The following is a 27869-nucleotide window of genomic DNA, read 5'->3' as shown; positions in this document are numbered from 1 at the left end:
GGTTTTCTCTACCTCCCACTCCAGCAATCCATGTGGAAGTTCGGGGTGGGTGGGTAAGGTGTGATTTCTCCAAGAGAGTTTAAAAGATAATCATAATAATAAAAAAAGACACCTCGACTATCAAAGGTTGGTTTTTTTCCTCTTTTTTTGTGACGTTAGGTATATATTTACAGAGAGCTGCTCTACTATAGCAAAACATAACAGCATTACAGAACGGTTCTGTGACAATCATAGAAGACACAAATAAGTACACCAGAAACGTTCAACACGATGACAGAAACATTGTTTGAGCGATCACCCCCTCTTATTTTCCTTTCTTCTTCTTCCCCCCGCCTTTCTTTCCTTTTGTACAAAATATGCAGCCACGACGTCATGAAATAATAATAATTATTTAGAAAAAAACCACTGGATAAATTTAACTTACGAAATAAAATACTTTTTAAAAAAAATTTCAAGTACTTTGTTGTTTTCTGAAAAGAAAAGAAAATGTTTATTTTTAGTCGTAGTTTTTTTTTAATTTTTTTTTCTTATAAAAGCACTCTTTTATGTCTTTTTGCTCCAGAATGGTTGCTGTGTTTAACTAATTCTAAACACTCATCAGCACACGGAAAAAAGTCAGAAACACTTCGAACCCCAAGGAAGACCCAGCGCCTCGGTTTCTCCATTGGCTTGGAGAGACTCGGCCAATTTCACTGCTGCTGGTCTTTACTAGTATCGGTTTTCTCCTTGTTCATTTTCTTCATTTTCATTCGCCTGTTCTGAAACCAGATTTTGACCTGGCGCTCCGTGAGATTAAGAACCCTGGCCACTTCATAACGGCGGTCCCGTGTTAGGTACATATTGAACAAAAACTCCTTTTCCAATTCCAGCGTTTGATACTTCGTGTAGGGACATCTTTTCTTCCTTGTAGAACGCGCATGAATCCAATTTGCCACGGGATTGTCTGGAAAAGAAACAGTTCGGCAGTTTAAACATATGTTTGTGTGTGTATGTGTAAATATATATCATTAACTGAAATTGGTGGACCCCACAGATCCAGGTCCATCCATTTATTCTTCTTCCGGGGCTTTGTTTTGTTTTTTAAAAAGCCCCCTCTGTTTGGCAGCATGATCCGATCAAATCTGAAGTGACCTTCAGGATAGTTTAAGGGCGTGTGTATTCTTTTATAGAACGTGAAGGTGCACTGCACATCAACGTTAACGGCAATGAGACAGTTCTCAATGATTTCTGGTGGAACAACTTTGCATTCTGCTTCCGACTGTTATACTGTTTTCAGCTAAGCGATCATTGTCTCCAGCATGTTGCAGTTTAAAAGAAAAACTGGAGCAATGAGTTTAATAATAACAATAACACTATACTCCTGCACATGAACACTAGTAGGAGTAATCCAAGAACACAGTCATAAAGAGTCAAAATTCACACCACTTCACAGGCCCATAAACTCTGTTTACAACCATTACTCTCCAATTCCCTCTCTATAACCTTCCCACTGATGGAACTGCTGGCATTTTTTTAATATCTTGAGAATGCCCCAGGATAAGTCTACTGACTCCAAGAAAAATATTTTCCCCTCTCAATCCCAAAGCACCTTATTTTATACTAAACCTCCTTCTATCGTTGTTAGGGGGAAGTCATAACTTAGACTTCCTCTTTTTGTGAGATTTGGACTCAGTTAATTTGCTCCTGATTCAAGGCTACTTAAACAACTTCATTAGCTGCATTCCCTCCATAGCACTGTGTATGTGTGTGTATATACACACATATGCACACACAAAGCGCACATACTTCTGCCTCTGTGCTGACATGGCACAAAGACACAGAAGTTACCAGGATTAAACTGTACCAGCATTTGATCAGATTGTTAGGCCTGAAGGCTTTGTAAACACCTGGCATGGGTATGATATTGTGCTGTGTGTGCATGTGAGCGTCTCTGTGTATATGAGCACAAAAATGCACACAGGGACATCCAGAATATACACACAAACTGGTATTAATTCCTGGCATATATTTTGCATGCTGTGCCTTGACTCCTCATTGCCCAGAAACAATCACCCACACTTAAATGACATATGGCCACTAGGAAGTGAACATTTTACTGTGCAGAAGAATTATTACTTTTTAAAGCTAGCAATGCACAAATCCTTGGGTTCCCCTAGATCTACTCTTTTGTCAGTGTTCAAGGGCGTTTATTCTTTTACTTCTTTCCCTAGCACGTTGAACTGTATAACCCCCACCAAAAAAAATGTACGTGGTCCACTGTTCTTTCTAAAGATTCCCCTCCTCCATTTATTAAATTATAGCTGGTTATTTGCACTTCTCATAGTCCAAATCTTTCGCTTTTCATAATCTGCACTCATTTTCTCCTTCTCTCCCACCACGACCAGCCAGGGCATGCTCTTCTGCCTTGGTGCAAAGATTTTATGAATCATGCCTACCGACCTCCCTTTGGAAAATAAATAAATGCATATCCATGCTATTTTCCCCTCGCACATGCCCAAACTCTTTCGCTAGCCAGCCCGTTCCTCGAAAAGTACGAACGAGGGAGGGCAAAGAAGGGAGGGCATGGGAGAGGTTATGAATATTTTATCAAACAAGTGGATTCTCCAAAGTGAGGAAACAAAATAATAACGATCATCATCACCATCACCACAGAAGAGATTCCCCCCCCCAACTCCCTTCTCCTCCCGCCCCTCTTTCCCCCTAAACCAAACAAACTACAAGCTGCCCTTATGATCTTCTAAGTCAGGTTTTTAAGCCTGTCCAGTTGGAGTTTTCAAGGCAAGGATGCCAAGAATTCTAAACAGCAAGGTAATTCCTTTTTATTGAGTACTGTGCAGGAGGCTGTAATGCCCTCCCGGTTGTAAACAAGAATGACTTCGACTTACTAGGGTCCAATTCGGTCTTTTCTTCTTTGTGTTTGTTGGAAGCGATGGCCTCAGATTCCGGGGAGGGAATAGTCTGCGGGGTTCTGTCCCTGAGATCTCCCGGGGATCCGTACATATAATCCGGATAACTACGTCCATCCACCGGTCCGCAGTCCCTGCGGCCGTGGAAGGCGTCGGGCTTAAGCCCGTAGTGCCGGCTGCTGGCTGCAAAACCTGGGAAAGAGACAGCGCCGGAGATAGGCTCCAGCCAAGTGCGCATATATCTGCTGTCAGTTCCAATGTGAGGCTGGTGGGTGTACGGGTGGTAGACCACGGACGACTGGGAATGCACGGGAGCCCACGAAGTAGTAAAAACGGCCGGTTTGGGGGCAAAGCTGCAGGATGGAAAATCTGCGCACTCCGGTACTAGTCCTGAAGGTCTAGCTGCTGCAGGGTGAGAGCCAGTAGCTGGGAACCTTGATGCCAACAGTTCTTCGCTTTCATGACTAATCAAGGAATCTACATAATAGTTGCTTATGGGACCAGAAGCCGACATTGTTCCCCCCTCTTTTACATTCATAAGATTATTGTATGAACTGTATGTGTACTTTTTATCTTCTCATAGAACAATCAGGGCAGGTAATTATTTTTTCAGCCTTTCCTAGTTTGTCATTGGCTCCCAGCTCTCACGTGATTGTATTTACCCAAAAATACAGTGTAGATCAATCCGCAGGTCTTTTTTTTTTCCCTTTCCCCTTCCCCTCTTACTATTTTTTTTCTTAAATAGCGCCTATGCGTCTTGGGTTTTCATAAAACTCTTGAAATAATGCAGTTATTAGCAGCGGTTGGTTCTTACGTGCCATTAGCTGAAAGGCGACTCCCTCGCTCGCCGGCTCGCTCGCTCTGCGACTTGGCTTTTCCATAGCCCTGCTATTAATGAGTCTGCAAGGTATCTGGTGTAGCAAGGTATCACAGGAACTATTTCTTGACGCAATTTGTCTCTGTCTGGTCTCTTTGCTTCTACAGCTTGTATTCTATAATGGATACATTACATGGAATATCTTTAAAGGGGGAGGGGGTCGGTTCAAGGTCCTAGCAGAGTTGCACTGCCGGCTCACCCCCTCTTCAGCGCCAGCCCATGAATGGCTATGAGCATTATATATATATATTTTCGTTTTTTTCCTGATTACAGGACCTTTTGTCATTTGTACTAGGAGGCATATTCGTCAGCTTATTTAGCAGCAAGAAATCTTGGGGTCATGTACTCTGACTTTACATCTATCTAGATATAAATAGATAGCTAAATATAGACAGATAGGTATTTCTATGTATATGTATATCTATGTGTGTGTGTATGTGAGTGTGCATGTATTTGTAAGTTTGCGTGTGGGTATATATATATTTATCTATGTTTGTGTGTGTGTGTGTGTGTGTGTGTGTGTGTGTACACACACGAGATAACTATCTTCTGGGAAGAAGATGACCTTGTAAAGCATGAGTGGAAAATAATAACAAAAAAGGTGTCTCTCATCTTTGTACTCTCTGAGAGGCTACATTATTCGGCAAGTAGCCGTGGATGTTTTTATGTCCTTCAATAAAAATTTTACGAGGATCATTTGATTGTTCATAAATGTGTCGTTCATTAAATAAAACTGTACGAGTAAGTTTCACTTATAAGGCATAGCTGGGAGTGAGGGACTTTTTGCATGTTCAGAGACCAAGCCAGGGTGTGAGGTGCTTTCTTTCTTTTTTAAAGTATGGTCTGATTTCTTGGGTTTTATTGCTGTACTTATTATTTAAACAATGTCATTGGAACTTTTTTGTTTACCAAACCGTCTGCAGAACTTCACTGGAAGACGTGTTTGATATGTGCGTGTGCTTTAATAATAACCTTTGCTTGGAAGAGTAAGTAGGTAAGAGAGCTTGTGCCCTTAGAAGTCTGGAAGGATGGCGCTGGTCGCTTGTTCTGGGAGAAGAAATCTGCAAAAGGATTACACACACACACACACACACACACACACACACACACCCCGGGGGGGGGAAACTGCAACAAGAACAGCAACATCATCAATAACATCAGCAACAGCAACAACAACAACAACAAGAAGAAGAGATGGATTTATTTATTTTTACATTATCAAAGAGGACTCAAGATTTCCCATGTAATAGCAGCAGAGGCGGCTTGGAGGTGCGGTAAATTTGCAACAAAAGGGGGGGGGAAGGCACAAGAAAAGTGTATGCAGGGAAGGTTATGGAGGTTCCAGGGAGAGACAGAGAGAGAGAGAAAGGCAGAGGGCAGAGAAGGAGAGATGAGGGGGCATGTGCCCCTGAGGGATGCAGTATCCATCAGTGACATTACACTCGACACAGAGTGTGCAGGTCCCCCTACACACACACACACACAAACAGGAGCAGGAGTGGGTTTGTTTTAGGCACCTTGCTTGGGAAATCTGAAGAGTAGGGAGAAGGAAGGAGACACAGTCAAATCCTTGCAGAAATATCTCCCCTTTCTCCTCCTCTCCCGTTGAAAAAAAGACTCTGGAGAAGTTGCTTGAAGGAGCTGATTAAATATTCCAGACTGCATCTTAATTCACCAGTTCTTGATCATTTGTGCACCAGCCTGCCATAGTTGATGTAGAGAAAATAGTGTTTTTTATTTCATAAGGAGCACACTTTAAATAGAAATGTACTCGTCTCTCCCCCCCCCCTCTATCTCTGTGTGTGTATCCAAGAAATCCAAATTTGAAAACAGTCTTGCTGTGAAACCTGAACCAGCCATCTCCTGCCCACTATGCTCATACCGTTTTCAGCCTAGCACTTTCTTGAAGGGAAATATTCCTACAGGAGCATAATATGTCCTTTGGCCTTTCCTGAGTTCATTTTATCTGTCAATCACAAGTCTCCAGTGACTTCATTTCTCCTTATTCTGAACGTTCGGAGGAAAGCTAATACCGAGCCATCTTCTATTCCTTTCTCGAGGCGTCCTCTATGCAGAAATTAAGAAGAGGGGAGGGGAGAATGTGCAGAGAAATGCGCCGAGAAGATGAAATGTTCGCTTGGGTTGAACTGAAAATATAATTTTCTTTACAAAAATAAATATTGCAAAGGAATGGAAGTTTGCTTAGACGTACTCTCTCTCCCTCTCTCTCTCTCTCTCTCTCACACACACACACAAATATACACTTTCTACACAGAGGAAAAATAATGATAGAAAGAACAACGGCGTGTCCCCCCCCCCCACAAAAAGACAGAAGATCTAACATGTAATTAACACATCAAGAATCGTGGATTATAAAAGAAAAGGGCGTGGAAAAGTAAACACGGTAGTTAACCTTAATACAAGGAAGGTCATTAAAATATTCTTGGATGGAGCATTTTAATGTTTACACAAAATGAAGCCTAACAGCCAAGGGTGTCTTTATTTATAAGGAGTATTTCAAACCACAACCACCCCCCGCTTTTAAAATCAACTTTCCCCAGTGTTGCAGGTTGTTCATAGCCAATGATCCTAGTCTAGGACTTGTAGTGCAATGCCTTCCTCGTTCAAGGAGTCCTTTGCCTGCGAGTCGAACTAGAAGTCGAGGGAAGGGAGCAGTTTGTCTACAGATAAAATGAAGACATGTCCTTAATACTGAAGGATCAGATCAGTTTTTAACTGCATGCGTAACCGCAGGATATAACCAGAGACCCTCTGAAATAGACTGCTGTTTGGATACTTCTACCCCCATGGCTCTGTCTACACGGGAAAACTTAGGCTGACCTTTGTGGCGAAGAAATGATTGTTCTGAAACATTTCTCCTTTCGGAGATGGAATCCCAGCCGGAGAGGTTGATCATATTGGCATCAAAGGTATAGTTTTACCTAGAAGATTTCTAGGCTACGTTTCTACGCGTTCTGCCCAGCGTCTCAGTCTCAGCGACAGACGAGTGACTGTCTCTCTATCAAAATCGTGTCCCTTTGATGGAAGACAATCAGTCCTGCAGTAATGTGGTCCACGTCTGCTTCTTCAGTCTCCTTTATGACGAAAGAAGCTAACTATGGAAAGGGGGTCGCTGAATGATGATGATGATGATGAAAATGCATTATAAAAGTTGTACTTATATATGCAGCATGCATATATATTTATATAGTAGATATAAAAATCCCAGGTCGTCATTTGTGATTTGAATGAAGGGGAGGGGGGAGTGACCCCGACTGGTGTTTTATTGATCCTCAGTATAGACCTGACACTAAAAAATCATTATATTCTAGGCTACTTCCGCCATTTGGGTAGTGTATGTAAGGAAACTTGAAGAACTATCACCTAACACCCCCTCCTTCTGTCCATGAGTCTCTCCCCCTCTCCAGTTTTTATCTGCACATAACTGGATTACTGGAACTCACTACGACTCCCATCTCCCTCTTAAGGCCTCCGTAATGAGAATCCAGCCATCAAAGGATGGCTGCACGCCTAAAACCCCTATATAGCCCTGTTTAAATCGTTAAGTTTCCCACCAGCTTGGCTCCCCCCAACAGAAGCCCTAGCTCACTAGCTGCCTTGGTGTATTCTTCATAACTCCACGCTTCCCTTTCCATAGACCGACTCCTGGCCTAAGGCACCCAAGGCTTCAACGCCACACACACACACACACACACACACACACGGACTCCTGAGTGAGCAGCTGCTGGATTCGCACCAGGAAGCTGTGAAGAAGTGGGGCAGGCGAGCCACCGCGTAGCTTTTTATAAATAGTTCCCCATAGTGTCGCTGGCTAACCCGAGGACGAGAGGTTTGGAACAACAAACTTCCAGCGAGGGCCCTGGAATTAGCAGACCAAACACGCCACCCTTGACACGCAGACCAGCGGCGTCTCTTAAATCGCATTCCTTCGCTCCGAGTTTCCACTTGGTTCAATAAACACCGTCAAGTTCGGATTAAAAAATCCACTTTTCTCCTCTTCTTGGGAACTCCCGGCGCACCGTTTTCGCATCTCCTGCAGGCCCCCACAGCTGTAGGCTGAAGGCGTCGCAGTGTTGACAGCCCTTCATAAGCGAAAGCAAACTAAGCATAAAGTCAAGCCTTGAAGTTTCCCCATGTGGAGAGACCCCCTTTTTTTCTCCCCTCCCTTCCCCTTCCCAAGCTTTGAAGAGCTTGCGATCCTCCGCAGGCTGGTTGGGAAGGAAGTGGCAGTGAAATCAACGACGCTTACTTCTAAGTAGAGGCACTTCGGATCGGGGTGTGGCCTCAGTTTTGCCCTCCTGCTCCTGGAGATGATCGTTTCTGTCCTGCTTTAAAGTCACCCTCTTCCCCCTTCATCTCCCCGCCACCTTCTCGCTTAGCCTTTCCTTGTAGAGAAAATGCTGCCAATAAATATGTTGACTATATGATTCTTTTTAGCCCTAAATCCTATGTCCTCCTAACTTAACAAATTTCTGCCACACACTACAATCTATGGTAATAATAATAATAATAATAAGTCTCTAACCGTGCAAAAATTAGACTTCCTTTTGATTTCTTAAATATATAAGGGTCAGGGTCGTGTGTGTCCCGCCTCAGCCTCCCCCCCCCCCCAGTAAACTGATGGGAATTATGTATTTAACTTTATTTCCTATGGGCGTGATCTTTAAATTCAACCCCAGGGTAAAGAGTAAAGGAAGACAGAAAGAAGCAGGCCGCTTAAACTGTACATTCAATTTAAACTTACTCTGGAGGAGTTTGTACCTGTTTAATGGCCTCCCCACCCCACCCCCCACAGCCAACCCCCTTGCTTGTTGCTAAGAATTTTGTCAGATGTTATGACTTTGGATTCCAGACTCCTTAGTGCTTGGAGGTTGAGGCAGAAGACAATAAATTCCGAAGTGCAATTAAACCTCAGGACCAATTTATGTCACTGTGTTGTGGTGTCTTAAAAAAAAAAAAGAAGAGGAGGAGGAGAAGGAGAAGAAGAAATGATAATAATACAGGATCTCGAGAGTCAACAAGGGGGCAACAACATTTAAACGAGACATAAAATGGTTGGTCCCCTGAGCCATATCTTTGGGGTAACACACACACGGCCAAGAGATTTCCAAAATCCAGCGAATACAAAAAGACAGCCAGCCTAGACTCACCAAGCCCAGTGCCTGGAGAAAATAACCACAAAACCAACACCTCAACATATTTCTATACCTCCCCCACCACGATTGTCTTCCTTTCTATCGAGACAGGCTGTAATTATATCCATCACAAGATAAGGCTACTTCCAGGATGCAAAGTTGCGTCGTCTGCTTTTGAAAGCGGCTGTCGAGGAGCTGTCGAGGAGCTGCAGAGCCGGCTAGGACTGGAAGGTGTTAGATGCACTTTAAGCAGCGAAGGCAGCATTTACAAACAAGGGCAAGTTTCAACTGAAGGCGGACGCATTCCAACCCCAAGCTGCAGCTCCACGCACAGGCTCCTTTGCTAGGCCTCATTATACCTGCCTTCGGCACAGCAGTCTCCCCTAGGGCTGAGGAAAAAAGAACTTTCTCTTGACAAACCCACGCACACACAGAGTCACATGCCAACAAAACATCGCACACACACACGCACACACACACCACCCTTCCTTGTACTCCATGAAACAATTTGGACCGTTCTTTGGACTTTCGAGGAACTATTTAAATGAGGCAGTAATTATGCGAAAGCATACAGGGGGTGGGGGAAAAGAAAACATAACATCTAGGAGAGATTCCTTTGCATTTATCACTAGAAGGCTGTTGAGGATTAAATTATACGCACATACAAATATCAATGAAAGAGTTCCAAATCTCCATCAGACTGAAGGAATATTCGAACATGGTGAACTAAATTATCTTTACCAAACTAATGGCTCCCCCCAGTTAAAAATACACACCTCCTGTTCAATACTCCTTGTCTGTATACGCAAACATACCTATACACATATACAGAGAGCATGCATATGCACACATACTTAAAAGAAATGCAAGCACACACACCGTATATGTGTGCAGACATTCGAATTATACACAAATATAATCCAACACAGGCAATGAGCGCTGAAAATAATTGAAATCAATAGGTGTATGTGCTGTTGCTGGATTGTGGCCAGTTAATGTGTTGTGTGGATAAATAGATACGTTGATAGATATACTAACAGATGTATTGATCTACAGATGTGGATGGGTGTATCTTTGCATCGTTCCCAGCACCTTCAAAACTCTCAGAAACTAAACGATTAAATTGCAAGGAAGAGCAGCATGTAGGTCTAAACACAAAGACAGAAGCCTTTTGAAGTTACACCTGCTGTGAAACACAGAATAACAGCAACATACACAAGAAAAATGAAGCGGCACTGGAAGCCCACACTGGAAAGCTGCTAATATTTTATATGCATAACAACAAACCCCAGAAAGGACAAGCACGTTTTAGCAAACGAGCAAAACAATATTTTGTCAAGGGAGAGATGTACAGGAAACAGCACGAGATCGTCATAATTACACATGCTCTCACATAAGAGATAAAGGAACTCGGTGCAATAATGCTCAAGTCTGTAAATTCTCCGCTTTCACCCAGATCTAATAGTATCGTTTAAAGGAGAAAAAACACAGTAGGGGAGGATTTAACTTTTATTACATTTCTTGACTTGGGTCGATTAAACATATATTACTTTAGACTTCCCTCTGTACATTGGGGTGCTGGTGGTTAAATTAAACTTCATAACTGCATGATAGATTTTTTTCCTCTCACCACCCTTCTTCATACTGTTATAAAATAAAAAGGGGCTGATATGAGAATTGTTAATATGGAGAGAAGGGGAAACTTTCCCGTACATAATGAATAGTGAGACCAATCAATTACCCCAGGACTATTGAGCATAATTATGGTCTCTGTGATCAGGCATATTTATCTGTTGAAATACTAATTTACAGTAACAAAGCGCAAAGGGTGAATCTTTGCATTTATGTATTACGTCTGCTTATTAAAACGTTTAAAGCTCAGAAGGAATGTCTGTGTGTATCCAACCTTAGAGGGATATCGAATATAGCCGCTGTCCATACCATGTTTACTTTGAGCCAAAGCCAAGCGCGTTTGCATGCTTTTAAAAAGGCGGATATCTAACATAATAAACCAAGACAGTCATCTAATAAAAGCCGAAAACCAGCCTGTTTATTTCCTTATGCAAGCTCCTTTGCATGGCCACCACGTTAATTTCTCTCTTGCTTATGATAAAGCTGATTGAGCTTAAGTCGAAGGAACATCAGATCCTCTCATCTCTCCTGCAGAAAGTTTGCTAAGGAGATTGAAGCATCAAAATTAAAAAGCAGTGCAAGAACTTTGCAATGAAAGATGCAGCGAGGTGGGGGAAAGCCCTCTTTTGAAAATAAATGTTTCCTACTCGAAACCGAATTTGGGTGGAGGGATAAGCCATACGGTCTGCCATCTTGCCTCCCTAGAAAGACAATTCTGATCTTCATAACCCTTCTTCATCAAGCTTAGGGGAAACTTATATAATGACCGTACAACCAGCATATTATAAAAGAGTCATTCATTCCTTCTGAAATATTACAGAAAATGTGATGACTTTGTGTTCCTTGTTCAGGATGCTTCCTTCGCATTACTTGAGAGCCGGAGGGGGATGCCTCTCCCTTGCTTCTTGGAGGATAACCCTGAACCTCATACAGAAGGATAAAACTGGAGGAATCTCAACTCAACATTCATTTTCGCAATAGATAAACAAAGCAAAGCAAAACAGCACCTTTCTCATGGAACTGCCACCTTCGCATTGCTGATCTCAAATCAACATTTATGCTCTCCATTGGCAAAAACAACAACAACACACACCTTTATCTCGAAACCGTGATCTTCTCATAGCTATTCTTTTCCCTTCCAACCCTCCTTTAAAAAAAATGTATCCTTATTCTCCACCACCACCACCACCACCCCACCCCAACATCAACCACCAGCGCAACAACTTGTTAATCACATAACTGAGCAGAGTCAATGTTTTTTAGTCAACAGTTACTTAGCTTTCACAGATCTCCTCAGTTGGGTGAAAATAAAGCAGATTCTATTCCAGTCTATGTTCATAAAGCTACAGTGTGACTTGAGCTCTTGCAAGTGATAGCCCACCCTGGATTTTAGCATGTAAAATGGCTATTAAATTTTAAACCTGAGCTGTTTGGATTCTTAAGGAGACAGAGCGAGCCTTGGCTCCCCGTTTACTGCTTTGTTCTTCAATGCACCTTCAAGGAACATAATATGCTATAACTTATCTGATTTAATACTCAGAATACTGGCCAGGATAGGGCAACAGGAGATTGCCATAGAAGTTACTAGGCTGTAATTTTAGCCTTCCAATCACCGTCAACGTGCCGGTTTATTGAGCGCGCACACACATATATATTAGCATCAGTCACCACACATATTCTTTGGAGATATTCTTCTCTTAGATCCTCTCAGAAATCTGAAACATTCGAAAGAACCAAAGACAGCGCATACGGAAGACACAGAAAGAACGAGAGAGGGCACCCGGAACACTCGCGGGTGGCACTCGGACAACTCTCGAGGCCTTAACTTGAGCCAACTCAATAATTCGATGAGGAATTCTCAAGGAGGGACCCCGTTTTGTCCGCCTTGACAACAACGTCGGCCAGAAACAATAGCAGCCGGCAAAATTCATCTAAGTCCATAAGTAGCCATATGTGGTTAAGGGAATTGGAGTGGGTGACTCTTGGGGAAGATGAAAGGGGGGGGGGACTTTAGTGCGAACCTGCTTCCTTCTACCCAGTCATGCCGCCCCCCCTTTTGTCTCCCCCTCCCTCTTTCTATTTTTGGAATGACAAAAAATCTGCACGAAACATTTTGCTTTTTTGGATTCCCTGCGTTTTATTTCTTTCTTTATTTCTTAAAAAAATTGTTTCTCAGCTCTGCTCTCGTTGCGTGTGAGTAACGGAGAAGGAGAAGGAGAAGGAGAGGGAGAAGAAGAAGAAGAAGAAGAAGAAGAAGAAGAAGAAGAAGAAGAAGAAGAAGAAGAAGAAGAAGAAGAAGAAGAAGAGGAAGAAGAAGAAGAAGAAGAAGAAGAAGAAGAAAAGGGAAAGGGACGATTGCCCTTGATGAAGACTAACTGACGTAATTAAGGCAGTTTCGTGTTGCCGAGTTAAAAGCCAACCCCAACAACATGAAACTACCTAAACCACGGATCAGCTGCATGAAAGGGCGGAAGATCCACACTCATTTCTGTCAGAAAGGAGGAAAGACAAAAAAGGGGGGGGAAGGAGGGGGGGAGAGAAACAGGGGGGGTGAGAGAGAGAAGAAATCCAAGCCCTTTGTGGGCTCTGGTGTAGTGTCACGGCTGCCTTTTCGCTCTCCAAAGTCAGGAGCCAAGCATCGCCAGAGCCAAGCCATCATCCCCAAGAAAACATTCTTCAAATTAAGGCAACATCTTTAATCTCTTCATTAAGATCCCCCCTTTTCCTCCCCCTTCCCCCTCCTCCCCCTCCTCCTCCCCTTTTAATAGAATCTGCAGTCAACTCTCCCTGTTAGTTGTCTGTGTCTCTGCGGTTGAAACGTTTAACTGAGCTGCTTGAAAATCCTGAATTATAGCACACTCCGCTATCCTTCACTGGCAAAGTGGCTCTGTTCTGACATTATCCATTTTCAATTGCATATGTAACTGCTATTGCAGCTTTTCCCAAGGAACGGGGAAAAGGGGGGGGGGCGGGAAGAGAAAATCCACAAAGGAAAGAGGGGGGGGGGTTGGAAGTATGCGTGTGTGTGTGTACAACATTCCGAAATACCACCAAATGTTTCAGTCTTCCACTGCCTTTAGAAGCCCATGCAAGCCAAATTCTGAAATCCAAAGGCATGTTAAAGTGAATACCCGCAAATGAAACATGCTCTGGATAGCCATAGTTCCGCCACCATATAAACAAACCAACCGAAGACCTCAGACTCTATGGTGTCTACCTCTTAGCAAGACCCCGACTTCATCACCAGTAAGTTTTTAAAAAGAAAGGGAGAGGCGGTGGAGAGGGTGGGGTAGGGTGTTGGTGATTGTGAGGATCAAAATGGAAATCTAGGCACCACCGTTCCCCAAGCCATGCAAATTCTGCTCTGAAATGAGCTGTCAAACAGGAATAAGGAAAACTCGAACCGAAAAGACAACTCCGAAGAAACCCAACCGAACGCCCCATCCGTGCAAAAGCTCAGTCGCTTCAAAGTGGAGTTCACATCCATTCCGCCTTTGCCTTGGGTATACATACAGAAGCCCAGTACCACTTGCACCTCAGACATGCATCTTAGCCAAGAAATCGTCTGTCTTACCTTTGCACGTCTTCCACCGTGACATCCCATTCTCGGTGTTTGTTGTTGGTGATGTTCTGTGGAGAGAGGCTGGTGTTTTGTTTTGCTTTAATAAAAAAAAAGTGTATTCCTTTTTTCTTTTTTTTTAAATAGAGGGATCTCTTCCAGAGGAGGCAAAAGGAGCGTGCCTTTCCTTTAAAAAGAAAAAAGAAAAAAGAAGAAAAAGACCCAAAGCCATGAGGAGTCTGCATCCCAAGAATGCTGCTCTGCTTGTGACTTGCTTCTCTCCTCCACAGTCACCTTTAAATGCATCTTTTACTGCTGCAGCACATTATATTTGCAGATCATAAAATCCACCTCCAGCGCTTACCAAGACTGTCCTGACATTACTGTTTTATGACCTTGACTTATTGTGGTCACCTGGATAATATTTAAATCAACGTTATGGTCTCTCACTTATATTAAACCCGCTAGGATACTCTCCTGAAAGCCTTAAAAGGATGAGTCCTGGGGAAAAAAATACTCTACATAGAGAAATAGAAGAGGGGGGAGCGGGCTGCTTCTTTTGGTGCTGGTGGGGTCACTTTGAAAAATACCCAGTTGTACACGGTTCTAAGAAATTTATTTGGCTCCATAAAGGAAGATACATGCAAAGGATACCACATACAGAATATATTTAAATAACAGTCACAAAAGGAAAAACCCCAGACGTCCCCCCCCATTATAAGATATCAATACTGCTTTATTATTTTCTTTTCTTAAATATAATGGTCGATAGTACCACCTCCTTGGAAGGAGACTGCATTACTACACAATGTGAGCATGTTCTCACTGCCACTTCCATGTACAGACACATAATGCAATTCATTTTAGTCATTATCTTTATTATACAATAGGCAGGCTACACCTAGGATATGAAAAGCAAACTTTCAGACGCACCTAGTCCCCTAAACATAAAAAGGCAATAGAAATAGGTCCTTCAGTGTTTCCCCCTTTCCTTCCCTTTGTGCTGCTCGTGAATAACTTAAACATCTTAGAAGCTGTTTTTTTAAAGCAACCACCTTACTCTTTATTTTACATAGAAACATTGATGCAATATATATATATTCTCATGCTTATACCGATGGATGCGCCTTCGCTCTACAAACTGTAAATACCCAAATCATAGAACTGCACACTAGCCTGAGGTCTTGATTATTATTATTATTATTATTATCTCTCTCTCTCTCTCTTTCTCCCCCTCCCTCCCATACGCATTGCATTTATACCCAGGGAAAAAAATTAAAAAAGAATACTGCACAAGATTTGTAATGACTCCCACCCCTGTCCCTTCCCTTTATTGAACACTTTCAAGTGAAATTAAAATTGGAAGTCAGTTCGCGAATTCGATTCTCTCTGTTCATTTTCTTGAGTTTCATCCTGCGGTTCTGAAACCAGATTTTGACTTGTCTGTCTGTTAGATTAATACTCTTGCTAATCTCCAGGCGGCGCTCACGGGTCAAGTACATATTGAATAAGAATTCTTTCTCCAGTTCCAACGTCTGGTGTTTAGTGTAAGGACATCTTTTCTTTCTTCCGCTCTTTGCTGTCAGCCAATTTCCTGTAGTGTTTTCTGCCTTTATATCCTCTGTTAAAAATAATATTATTAAATAAGTATCTGTGGAATAGCAAAGAGAGTTTCCTAGGCTTAAGACTGAATTATTATTATTTTTTAGAAAAAAACAATAACAAAAAGAGCATCTTCTTTTAGTAATACAATAATCTCTATACTATACTCAAATAAATGTCTCCGTCTCCCTTGTTTATTATTTACAGATGTTAGCATTCTAATTAAACCATCGCTTCAAGCTAACAGAACCCAGTGTCTCTCAAAAAGCAGTGGATTAAGCCTCCCATTCACAATATTCACCTGGGCGTCAGATGCATAACACCAGATCTTAACTTACACAACGCCAGATCTTAACTAATGGTTTGAAAAACTATGCATAGTTCACGTAAGGGATACCCTTAGTGATGCACAAATGGCGTTGAGGCTGTTTGCACTCTTCTCGGGTGTAGAGTTTTTCCACGTGTCAAACATGTCAACAGGATATAATTTTGTGAAATTATTCCTGCACCTTGAGCACGCCACGAAGGCTCCCCCCCCGCCTCTTTTTTCTTTTCTTTTCTGTTTTGAAAATCAACAGTAGCACTTTAATAATTGCTGGAGCAAGCTGTAGCGTTTATGCCACAACACCACGCAAGCTCAGCCCTTGACTCGAAATGGACCAGCTTTTATTTAAAACGAGGCAAAACACAAAACACCATTCTGAAAATTACATTACGGGGATAATTTTCTGTTTGTGTGTTTGTTTAACTGGCTGCGGGTGTTTTGTATCCTCGCCCTACCCACCAATGGACTAGACTCGATTTTTCTTTGACGTTAAGGCTCTGTGAAATGCATCATTTTGTTATTGGCAAAGAATAACTTTCCACACTTAAAACAAAAACGAAACCTACACTTGTTTGTTTTCCACCCCAAAATACTGTACTGACGTTCTCCTAGTAACCCTCATGCAGGCACATACAATTTCCATAGAGGCAGCCATTGCAACATACTTCAGACGCGCCTGCACATACATAAACACCTCGGATTTGAATTTGGATATGCTGGAATGTTGGCAGTAGTAACACGCTAACATTTATCCAAGGTGTGAGTGTGTGAATGGAGGGGAGGTGTTTTGCAATTATAGCAGCCTACGGGTCTAATTTTTCCCCTTTCTTCATTTGTGTGTGTGCCAGATTCACACAATCACTTACTTGGAATTCTGGTCAGAACCTTGAAAGACAAATAACCTTTCCCAAAAAAACAACTCGAAGAAGCAAATCCATGTTGTGGGTGCATTGCAATGCATCTCACACATTCACCACCACTGCCATTGAACCCTGTAAATTCCTTCGAAAGCTTTCCATTTTTCTAAGCTCTAAAACTCACATTTCCAAATCCCGGCTTGGGCAGGACTGATGAAACATAAGAGGAAATTAAGAGACCATTTCCAACAAAAGAAAGGGTGAAGACTTTTAAAATAGTAGTAGTAGTAGTAGTAGTAATAGTAATATCCATATCTAAATGGCACAGTATGAAATATTGTATTCAATGGCAAATCATTGTTCTTTCCCGCCGGGGGGGGGGGGGGAAAGGAAAGGGAAGTTTGAAAATCTAGGCGGGACATTTCGCAAACAAATCATGATGAAAGGAAAAATATTTTATTCTAACGCTTCTCTCATTCCAAATCAAAACGCCAATCATGTTTATTTATTTCTGCTAATTTGACTTAGACGAAAATATAGGACTTTTGAAGCAAAGAAAACACCTTTGGCTGATACCTTTAGCGATTTCCACCCCCCCATAACCTTGACTTTGCAATTTCTCTCTCTCTTCACTAAGGCAGTTGAACTGGCGGATTAAAATAATTCATTCCTCGGTGCCCCGAAAAGGAACGTGTGGGTATGTATGTGTGTGTATATATATATATATATATATTACTATTTCAGGTGAGAGAAACAAGAAGGAATGGAAATCCTGCTTCCTTTTGTGGTACCCAAGCAGGCAATGTGCGTATGCATATGTATTGATGAAGGCATACATACGTACATACATATGTATGTACCACAGGTATCCATGTATGTGTCGTATGCACGTGCTTACACGGGGCTACATATAACCCGATAATACATCTCTCTTCTGCTTGTTTTCTAAGCATATTCCCCAATGATTAGGCTCTGAGAGGATTTGAATCCGCACAGCAAAGCCAAACTCATAAAAGGCGTTGTTCTTATCTGAAACCGCTCCCAGTTGCATTTTTGGTCTACACACATTTCATTCCCTTTTTACAACAGAAGACGTTTATGTGGCCCCTCTTTCTTTCATCTTTCTTTCTCCTTAAATAAATACTTAGATCCCCTCTTTTCCAAATGGATCTAATAAAAGCCAGGCAGATCTTCGCCTTCAGGATTGTTTATTTTAAACGCACAAACCACCACCAATGTAACACACCTCATCATAACTGGAAGGCTCTTTTTCCTAGAATACCTAAACTTGAAACAGATGCTCCACGCACGTAAACGCTGGGGATGAGGTGGGGAAGCTGTTTTCTGTACAAACAAGACTCTAGATGCCGGGAACCGCGGCTATCAATGAGGAATGCAGCAATGATAATGAAACTCAACAATCAAGTCCACTCTGAAGTGTTTGGCAAACCATCTCTACTGCCCATCTCTCTCTCTCCCTCCACCCACCCACCCCCGCCGCACCTTTAACAAGCAACCCAGACTTCGCAAGTAAAGAGAAAGAGATAGCAAATCGTTACCCAGGGGGAAAGAGGAAAGAAAAACGATGGGAGAACCAGAAGCATCAACCACGAAGAAAAGAAAAGGAGGGGAAAACACACACACATTTCTAGCGGAAATAGCCTTGGTAGAATTTTCCTGCAAGCCCAAAAAGGCATTCGTCCATACTAAGATTATTTCATAACCTCCCTGCCACAGACTTAGCAACTCAGCAAATATAAAAACCACGACGTTGCTCGCAACTTCACCCTGAGTACGTACCACCCCCAAAAAACACAATCCTCTCCAAAGGAAGGAAGAAAACACACACACACACACGCACAGCAACATGGACTTCTAATGCTTTTTTGCATTTGCACTCATTTAAATAAACTCCGTTTATTTCGATTGTTGTTGTTGTTATTATTATTATTATTATTCTCTTATTTAGGGAAGTGAGCAGAAAGCGTAAGCTGTTTAGAAACGACTGCATTAAAAAGGGCAGAGAGAAAAGTTAATGCATCTAATGAACCACAATGCCAGGGTCATTGCTTTCTTAATAATAATAATAATAATAATAATAATAATAATAATAATAAAACTAACAACTTTCACGATAAATATTGTAATTTTAAAGTCTGTTGCCTAAGGTGCAGAAGGGTCCTCTTACCTTTTGCTTCGTTGTCAGAATTGTCAGTGCTGGTGTCTGTGCATTTATTCATGTCCTTCTCAGTTTCCGACGAACTGATTTTGGCAGCCGGGAGACTTTTTTCTGTTTTAATTTCGTTGGCGGACGTGTTCTGAGGGTTATCAGACTTTGCGTTGTCAGGGAAGCTGACTTTAGCTCCTGGTTGGGACAGTGGTGGCGGTGGCGGTTGCTGCTGCTGTGGTTGCTGAGGTGGTGGTGGAGGTGGTGGTGGTGGAGGAGGTGGTGGTGGTGGTTGTGGTGGTTGTTCAAGATGCTCACTCCTTTGGCTGAGGCTCGCCCTGGGTTCAAAACTTGCCTCAAACTCGCTTGGGTTGCTGCAGTTTGACGCCTTTTCCATGGAGGAGTAACCTTGGCTGGCTCGGTAGTAGCTGGGCACGGGGACTTCATGGTCATTTAGGCAAGGTTCAGGCATCTGATTGGGGTAGAGGGTCGCCTCAGTGGCGTTTTTTGCTCTTTTGTCAGCATTGTACATACAGCAAGCATTTTCTTCCTTGACATTGGTTGGGAAAGAGCAGGAGGGGAGTTGTCTCGCAACAGGTTGTTCGATTCGGTAAGTATTTTTGGGGTCACACCAGGTGTCTAGCTGAGAAAGGTAAGATGGATAGGTGTTGAGAGACAGGCTGGCGTTATTCACCTCGTCTCTTTTGGAAAGAGACGGGATAATTCCACAGTTCCTCATCATTCCACAGTTGAAGTCGTTCCCAGATTGCATATACATTCCTTGGTTAGAGGAATAATTCTCCCCTCTGCAGGTACCGGCTAACGAGTCCATCAAAAACGAGTTAGAAGTCACATTGTTGGGACATGACATTTTCAGAGAGGGATTTTAAAGAGGAATACTACAGCCAGGGGCTGACATCTTTTTTTTAGGGAAAAATATCAGCACCATAATTATCCACGCATTGGTCCCAACCACGTGACTGTCAGGCCAATGAGGATTGAAAATGGCCTTGATGATTCAGACGCCGGTGACGTCACCGGGGTCAAGTTGTTGAGAGAGGAGAAAACCAGCGTGGAGCAACAGCGACATCTATCAGTTTCTGAAGGGTAGAGAACCCAGGACCTTCACGTTGAACAAAGGAGAGAGACCCCCTTTTCCTCCAGTTTGTTTACCAATGAACGAACGCGTGTCTACAGCAGAGTGGGGGGGAAATAAAGGAAGCGAACGCGTAAATAGAAGCAAAGTCAAATTCAAATTAAAAGGTCAGCAAAAAATCCACTTTCATCTCCCACTCTTTTCTTTCATTCTTACCCTTTCTTTTTTCCTCGCCTAACCCCTTAAGATAAGTCTAATTTCTTGTGGGCAAATAATTAATCAACCCCAAACCCCAAAAGAACTCCCCCGCCATCCCTTCTCCTTATATCGAATTTCTCTTTCTTTTTCGTTCTCTCCCTCTTTCTTCCCCCGCTCCCCACCCCAATAGCTAAACTTGAAATGCATGAAAACTGTTCCTTCAGACATTTTTTTTTTCTTGTTTCAGAACTACTTTGGTAGATTCATTTTGATTTGGAAAACAAGCAAACAAACCTCGCTATATTGAATGCAATTCCCTAAAGATGTAGGTCAAAGCACCTTGAGAAATATGAAGCAGTGTCGTTAGGGTCACTTTATATTAAGTTCAGGTGTTTCTTGCGTGAGGAACCAGCTTAATAACTGAAATGGCGACATTTTAGATTTTGTTTCATGCGAATCGTTCTTCCTAGTCTGTTATAAAATTGTTCTCTCCGTTGGTTTCTTTCTGGAGTACTTTTGTAAAAATATTTCCCCTGCAAATACTGAATGAAACGTTCTTCTCCTTTCTAACAACCCCCAAACCCGCAAACTTTCATCATTCCTGCTTTCATTGACGCAGAAGCTCTGCACAGGTTTGTTAATAAACTTCCCAAAATTGCATCAAAATAAATATATCAATGGGAGATAGCACAGAAGTATCTTCTACTCTTAGGGTATAAGTCTGGACATTCCCCACCCATCTTCAGGAAATTACGACAATTAAATAGAATGAAATTTTAAAATATTGGGTATTTTAGGGGTGCTTTATTCAGCAGAAAGGTTGTCCGATCAAACACGGTTTTTTATTTGACCTTATTTTCATTGATTAAACTCCAAGCAAATATCTATGTGTGTTTATTTCTTCTTAATTTCCCTACTCCAGTCTCGTTCAGTCTTTATGACCCTGTCTCCCTTCTCCTTCTCGCTTTCTCCCTCTCTTTTAACTTAACGATCTCAGAATAATAACTGGTATTACAGATATAAAGATATGTTGAACGAGGTGCTTTCATTGTGCTGTTTCCTTTATTAGACGTTTTCTAAACAGGCTAGCAATTAAGCCAAATTATTATTTAGTGTATATCAAATTGACTACACTGTTAGAATCCCGCTTTGACAATGATGTCTATAGTTTTGGGTGGTTGTGTGTGGTTTTTTTAAAAAGGAATCTGACACTTTGTGGCTAAATCCATGAAAAAGAGAGGAATAGTACTAGACCATGAGAATATTAATACTACCAATACTTATAATGGCAGCTGGGAACAGTATTAGCTAAACGGCTGGAATCTCAAGATCATTACGACGGATCTGAAACCTTTTAAAGAGTTCATAGTCATTCTCAAGGAGTGGGAGGGAAGGCTTTTCAAATAGAAGAGGAAAACGGTGAGGAAAATTGAGCCAGAAAGTTTGGTAGGCTGTGGGGTTATGTGGAGAGAATTGAGGAACTTGACCAATTTCAGTAATGTATATTTTGGTGTTATTGTTTCAAATGCAGTGCTGGCTGCCCAAAGCCATCAGACCTTGACGACAATGTTTTCTACAACAACTGTTTTACAATTCCACTCGGCTGTTGCTTCGGAAGGGCACGCAGCCTGCTGGCCCCCACCTTCAAAACCAGCCCCCTCCACATCTTCAAGGGTGAGAAGTTTTAATATCTTAGGCCAAGGAAGTCTTAAACCGCATCATTCTATTTGTCTCAACCACCCCCCACCCCCACCCCCGACCGCCCCACAATCCACCTCCACCCCGAAATACAGCCACGCTAAGAGCTTTTTTTCCTGCACTTTAAACGCCGTTTGCTTCCTCTGGAAAGCTATTTGAGACTTTATAGCCTCTATTTGTGTTATCTGCATAGGTCTTTTTAAAACAGTTTGATAGAAATCGTTCAGTTTTATGATATCCAACGAAAATTCCACATAATATTTATAAGCAAAGAATAAAACTTTAGCATGGGAACCAATACTTCCTCATTTATAGGTGATGAAATTAAAGACCAATGCAGTTTGGCATTATATGGCTTTTTTCCCCTTCTCTCCCTCCACCCCCACCCACCCCTCCCCCACCCTTCCCTTCTTTATTTTTTTGCAGATCATGTGGCTGACTCAATATTTTTAGGCTCTGAAGCCCTACACGTCTTCATATGTGCATTTTGTGGCGGGGGGAGAGAGACCAGCATTTGACCCCGTTTCCTTCCCTGTGAGTGAAAATGAAAATGTGTTTCCAAGTCTTTTATATCCTTATTTACTGCTGTGCATTCTTGCTGTGTGTTATATTCCCCCTTTCTCTCTCACACACACGCATACTAGGAAGCAGGAAGAGGAATTTACAAACCGCACTGTGGTGAAACCTGTCAAATAATTTGATTTTTATCCTCTTCACAGATTCACACACCGCCAAGGAATTTTCAGTGGATGAGATGTTGTACCCATATCTCTGAAGACAAGATAGAGGGCGTTTTAAATGTGTGAAGATGATGAAGATAAAATAAAATGTTGTGGGTAGGTGGGTGTGTATACATACACACAAACATACATACATATATATATATATACACACACACACACACACACACACACACATGTGTGTATATACTGGTGGTTTTGACTATCATTGTTTTCACTGAGGATTATTGACATATTCATACATATGTATTTTAAGGAGCGTAGGTGTCTCGGAAGTCATTTTTTTAAAATGTAAAGCCATAGAGTTATTTAATTCCAGGCGTCTCCTGTGGGCTTTGACGGTCAAAGTCTTACCCAAAATAAAACAACAGCCAGAGAGAAGGAGCGAGAGATGGTCATAGTAGATGGAGGGACGTGGAGGAGAACCCGCTTCATTCCAAACAGCGAGATGCATATTTCCTGACATCATTCTAGGTCTTTTGATATCTGGCGGATCTGGCGCTGAAGGAATGCTGGGGAATGTCTCCAGGAGACCGAATATTGTTTAAAGTTAAAAATAATTAGAAGTATGATAAACATGGGTCATTAATGGGAAGAGAAATAAAATCCATCAGCCTAAGTAGAACCCCCGTTGGGAAAAATGCTTTAGTCTAATTGCAGAAAATAAATACCAACAAATGCTATTAAAACTTAAAAAGGAGAAAGCCTGTGTGTGGAATAAAGACCTATAACAGCCTGCTCTGGGTTTTTACACTCCTTTGGAAATCAGGGTGGAAATGAAACATGCAATGCCCCTTATTAAAAAAAAGGAATGGGGGGGGGGGAGAGGGTAAGAAAGATTGGGGCGGGTGGGGGAAATTATACATATGTAGACTTTAAGTTGGCTCACATGTAGAGTGGGGTTCGGCAGTGTCTTATTCTTTGGCTTTGTGGCTACTTCGGTATGATTTCGCGGGAGTAAAAGCCAGGAAGTGGTTTTTTAAAAAGTCAAAGAGGAGTTAAAAATAAATAAATATTAGGGGATTTCTTCCTTCCTTTCTTCCCAGTGTCTGGACATATGAGGCAAACTGCAGACGGTCCTGCTATTGTCTTTGGTGTCTGATTGCTCTCTCTGTGAATGCCAAAGGCAGACAGTTCAGTTGACCCAAAAGAGGGGGAGAGGAGCCTTGAAACCCGTCTCCCTTTGCTTTCCTAGAGCTTTGCACTGGGCTGGAGACGGAGGGCACGCGGCTGCGAGGGGTTATGGGGTGGGTGGGAAACACAAACAGGCGCGCACACAGGCGCGCTGCCAGAGCACCACATTTCCCATTAAAATCTAAAGAATTTTTCTCCCAAAAAAAAGCAAGGAAGGAAGAAAAAAGGTGCACGTGTCCAATAATTCACGTAAAAGCACATCTCAAACTTGCACATAATATTTTACCTGTTCCCTTTTCCTTCTAATTATTTAACCGTGAGTTATGCGTGGAAAGTGTCTCTTACGTCCATTGTATTTTTTAACCAACTCCCCCCCCCCTTAACATTTTTATAGCGAACATTCATTTTCGCTTCTAGGAAGTATTTGGTGGCAACACTTTAATGATTACCTTAAATTTGTATTTTTTCCCCCTGCCTGGTATTATGCCCCGTGTTGTGGAGGAAATAATTCTGATTTATGGCAAAGTACACTAGAGTACAATAACAGTGATGCAAAAATAAAACCCACGCCTTTAGATGTTGGCTTAGAAACTGTAAACTATCACCACCAGAAATCTATCAAACTTTACAATCCCTCTTATACTGCTTCCTTCTTTCGGAGTAACTTAAGTCAAAGAATTATGGAATGATATTATGTTCCTTGAGGTGGTATTGAAAAGTGCTCAAGTTATTTCTACCTCCAACATAGAATCTTCAGTCACCAAAAGACCGGCCTGAGGTTGGCCACCTTTCTTTGTTTTGCATGGTGGAGACCAAAGTTGTCCAGAGTTACTTCGTGGTGTTCACACACACCAGTGACAGTATTCAAGTTGCTGCTCCTATCTCTCTCCCTCTCTCTTTCTACGTGTGTGTGTATACAGTTACACATACCCCCAATGCACACAGAATGTAAAAAAAAAGAGTTTAAGCAATGTTAAAGATTGCATTGGGAACATCAAAGTAGCTGGGTCGCTGGGCCGCTGGCCTTATCCGTCAGGCTCTTCTTAACTAAAATCACACACTGAGAAGAGAAGCAACAATGTGAATATATTGCCTACTATTTGTTAGCATCTGATTTTTCCTGATACCCTTCCAATTTCAGCTTGAAGGGTGATGTGAAAAAAGCTTTGAATTTGGGGTGTGGGGATCTGCTCCTGATAGAGGAGGGGATATCTATCTTTATACCTATCTGGCTTATGAATACTTTATTATTGCAAACTACTTCGTACAATTAGCTTGATAAGTTGACAAAGAAGCAGAGAAGGCTGAAGGGGGCCATATCATTCGAAGCTGCGTTTATTAGGAGAGAAACCATCGTGCTATGCCGGGTATTTTCGAAGGATTTTCTGACTTAGTTCCATTATTGGGTTAAAGTGTGGTTCAATGGTTTTCAAAAATACGTGCTCGTTTACACCGCTGCTACCTCTTTTTCTAAGAAAATTTTAAAAATACGAATGAAAGAAATAGTATTTTTTCCCAGGGAAGAGAACAATGTTATATTCTTAGTGGGGAAGAAAAAAGAAAAACGCGCGGAATGAGAATTTTAGGATACACAGAATTAGTTAATTACCTGTTTTTAAAACAACCCAAAGACAAGCTAACGACAAAAGACCTCAGAAACTGCCTTTCCTCCAATGGCAGTATATAACCGGGCAGGCTATCGCATAAGATGTGCAAAAACACATTTCCCGATTATTTCGAAATATGTATTATTTCCCTAGTTTTGCCCTCGGCTGTTAAAATTTATTAATAGTGATACAGGTGTTGGAATCCTTTCTCCAAAGCGAGAAGTCGTCGGTTCAAATAAAACCTCGGCTATAAGTCCACCTAAAGTCTGTATCCTGCGTCGCTATGTTCCAAAGATCGGTGGCACGACGTGTGGATGCTATTTCATTCAATTAGTTAACAATTCAGTATAGGTGTTTTCAATAGGAAGCGATAAGTGCTTCAGGGAGTTTAGTTATATATGCAAGCGCCCACGCTACCATATCCTTAGTTGTAATGTTGATATCAGCCGCAGCCGCTGCTCATTTTTTAAGGTGCCATTTCTGTGGAAAAAAACTCGATCGGCACAAGGGTATCCAATTATTTTAGCAATCGTTTGAACCGAGACATAAGGTTTACATTAAAAACGTTTGAAAAGAATGGCTGCAGATGGGTCTGTACATGTATTGCTTAGATCGGCTCTTTTAAAATGTTGTCGACTTAATTTTAACCACGTAGAGAAGCATCTTTTTTTGTTCTGCTTTCATTGATTGTTCATTTTATTATTTTATTTTTCGCCAGAATAAACATACATATACATTTTTTTTGGGTACGGCTCCTATCAACAGCGTGATCAATTTTCATTCGCTGCAGCAGAGATTCGAAAGTCTTCCGAAGCTGCAAGCCACATTCTTGTGGTTTCATGTTGTAATTCGGTGGTTATCAAAAGCAGAGAGACCTGCTTGGGTCTAACATATGTTGAACATCCGTATAGTTCGCAACTTTATTAAAAGAGTATAAACGAGGCCTTAATGAGACGCCATTTTAAGGGTGGTTTTTGTGAAAAAATATATAGCAAGAATGATGGTGCATGATATAATGTGAAAGCCTGATCAATTTTGCTCTCAAAGTAAACTTCAGATTCATATAAGGATTATCTAAATGGGGGGATTGAAAGTATGGAAGGATGGGGGGGGTAGTTTTGCTGTATTGCTATCAATGCCATTCCCCACTGCATTCATACACAAATCCATATTAAAAAGAGGAAAAAATAGGCCTTATCATAGTCCACCTCCCCTTTATCCAATTTTGTGCCCATCAGATGTGCAAAGAAAGGCAGGAGACAAAATTAATCGTACATTCAATTATGCTTTTGGAGAGGAGGGGAGGGAGGTTGCTCTTAACGACCCACAAGAGTCTCTCGCCCTAGCAAAATGGGGGATCGCGGGGACATTTTATTTACAGGCACGCAGGCATGGCTTGTTCTCTTCGTCGGGGGCTCGGAGGTGCCTCCTGCAGAAGTTACTTGCAAGCAGAGCGGCGAAAGTCACCCCCCTCCCTCCCCGAATCCACAACCAGGCAAAAAAGACCGGCTCAAGGCGATAGGAGCTTCAAGTCCACTTGCCAAAGCCACTGCCCCCTTTCTCTCCTCGACAGGCTTCTCCGGGGTCCACTGAGGCCAAGTTTCCGAGCCCAAAAGTCCAAACTCTTTGCGGACCTCCAGTGGTGGTGGAAAGCTTTGCCCAGGGCGATTGGTCTGGCGGCTCTTTTGCTGGGTTGCTTAACAGGGTTGCTTTATTTACATGATGCCACCGGAGAGCAGGCTGCACAGTCAAGTTTATGTTTCTCAACTCCAGAACTCAGAGGAGGAGGAGTGTTCTCTGGGCTGCTGAGACCACTTGCCCAGAGGTGCGTGGGTCTGCATGCCCGTGAACTGCCATGTTCAACATACAAGCTGTAGCCTGCACAAACCACGCCAGGCACACGCAGAAACACACCCGGACGCGCACACATCTCCATCTCCCCCAGCTCTAGTGCCCACTGATGGTTGTGGTGGGGGGACCAGATTGCACTTCGCAAACAAACAACAAACAGCAACAATAACAAAACGGGAGGACTTATTTCTTGCACTCCAATTAACATTTAAAAACAGAATAAGTCCTGCCCAGAATCCAGTTAAAAAACTCGCCCCTCACCTTCCTCACTCTGAGCTATATCTCCCAACAATGTCACCTCCTAGCAGCTTCCAATACGTTAAGGAGGGATTCCAGGCAGGGGGACAGGAAACAGGTTCGCTTAGCTGTGTGTTTGCACGTCACACCGAGAGGTCCTTCGCAATTAGCCTGTGTGCCATTAACGTGGCTTTACACCGAGATCCCCAGCCTATGAGGGAGAGGAC

General features: G+C 42.3%; 2 protein-coding genes and 1 long non-coding RNA gene across 4 annotated transcripts; 1 reads left to right on the top strand and 2 right to left on the bottom strand.

Annotated features, from left to right (window-relative positions):
• Positions 1–127: 127 nt before the first annotated feature.
• HOXC9 (homeobox C9) lies at positions 128–14284 on the bottom strand. 2 transcript variants are annotated; one of them, XM_028721595.2, is made up of 4 exons: positions 14146–14284; positions 3721–3898; positions 2886–3098; positions 128–943 (listed from the first exon to the last, which is right to left on the bottom strand). In XM_028721595.2, exons 1-4 carry the CDS (start codon positions 14173–14175, stop codon positions 690–692), a joined length of 675 nt encoding a protein of 224 aa, XP_028577428.1. In that variant the 5' UTR covers positions 14176–14284; the 3' UTR covers positions 128–689. The 2 variants fall into 2 exon arrangements, with proteins under 2 accessions (XP_028577428.1, XP_028577427.2); XM_028721594.2 differs by lacking the exons at positions 3721–3898; positions 14146–14284 and having other exon boundaries at positions 2886–3714.
• A 440-nt stretch (positions 14285–14724) lies between these two features.
• HOXC10 (homeobox C10) lies at positions 14725–27869 on the bottom strand. The gene is made up of 3 exons (XM_028721597.2): positions 27667–27869; positions 19103–20272; positions 14725–15751 (listed from the first exon to the last, which is right to left on the bottom strand). Exons 2-3 carry the CDS (start codon positions 19950–19952, stop codon positions 15474–15476), a joined length of 1128 nt encoding a protein of 375 aa, XP_028577430.2. The 5' UTR covers positions 19953–20272; positions 27667–27869; the 3' UTR covers positions 14725–15473.
• Positions 20134–23549, top strand: LOC144326869 (uncharacterized). Its single transcript, XR_013391754.1, has 4 exons — positions 20134–20344; positions 21907–22049; positions 22500–22607; positions 22793–23549. It is a non-coding gene; the product is annotated as an uncharacterized LOC144326869 (long non-coding RNA).

Source organism: Podarcis muralis, chromosome 2 (assembly GCF_964188315.1).
Source record: "Podarcis muralis chromosome 2, rPodMur119.hap1.1, whole genome shotgun sequence".
Classification (NCBI taxonomy): Eukaryota; Metazoa; Chordata; class Lepidosauria; order Squamata; family Lacertidae; genus Podarcis; species Podarcis muralis.
Note: the sequence above shows the minus strand (reverse complement) of the source record. Positions and strands in the feature narration are given on the sequence as shown.

What these genes read in the sequence shown, in the direction of transcription:
- HOXC9 (XM_028721594.2), bottom strand. Translation starts at nt 3,444, where the DNA reads ATGAATGTAAAAGAGGGGGGAACAATGTCGGCTTCTGGTCCCATAAGC. An exon ending in AAAGACCGAATTGGACCCTA is followed by an intron (nt 944 to 2,885) that starts GTAAGTCGAAGT and finishes TTTCTTTTCCAG; the next exon opens with ACAATCCCGTGGCAAATTGG.
- HOXC10 (XM_028721597.2), bottom strand. Translation starts at nt 19,952, where the DNA reads ATGTCATGTCCCAACAATGTGACTTCTAACTCGTTTTTGATGGACTCG. An exon ending in TTCTGACAACGAAGCAAAAG is followed by an intron (nt 15,752 to 19,102) that starts GTAAGAGGACCC and finishes TATTTTTAACAG; the next exon opens with AGGATATAAAGGCAGAAAAC.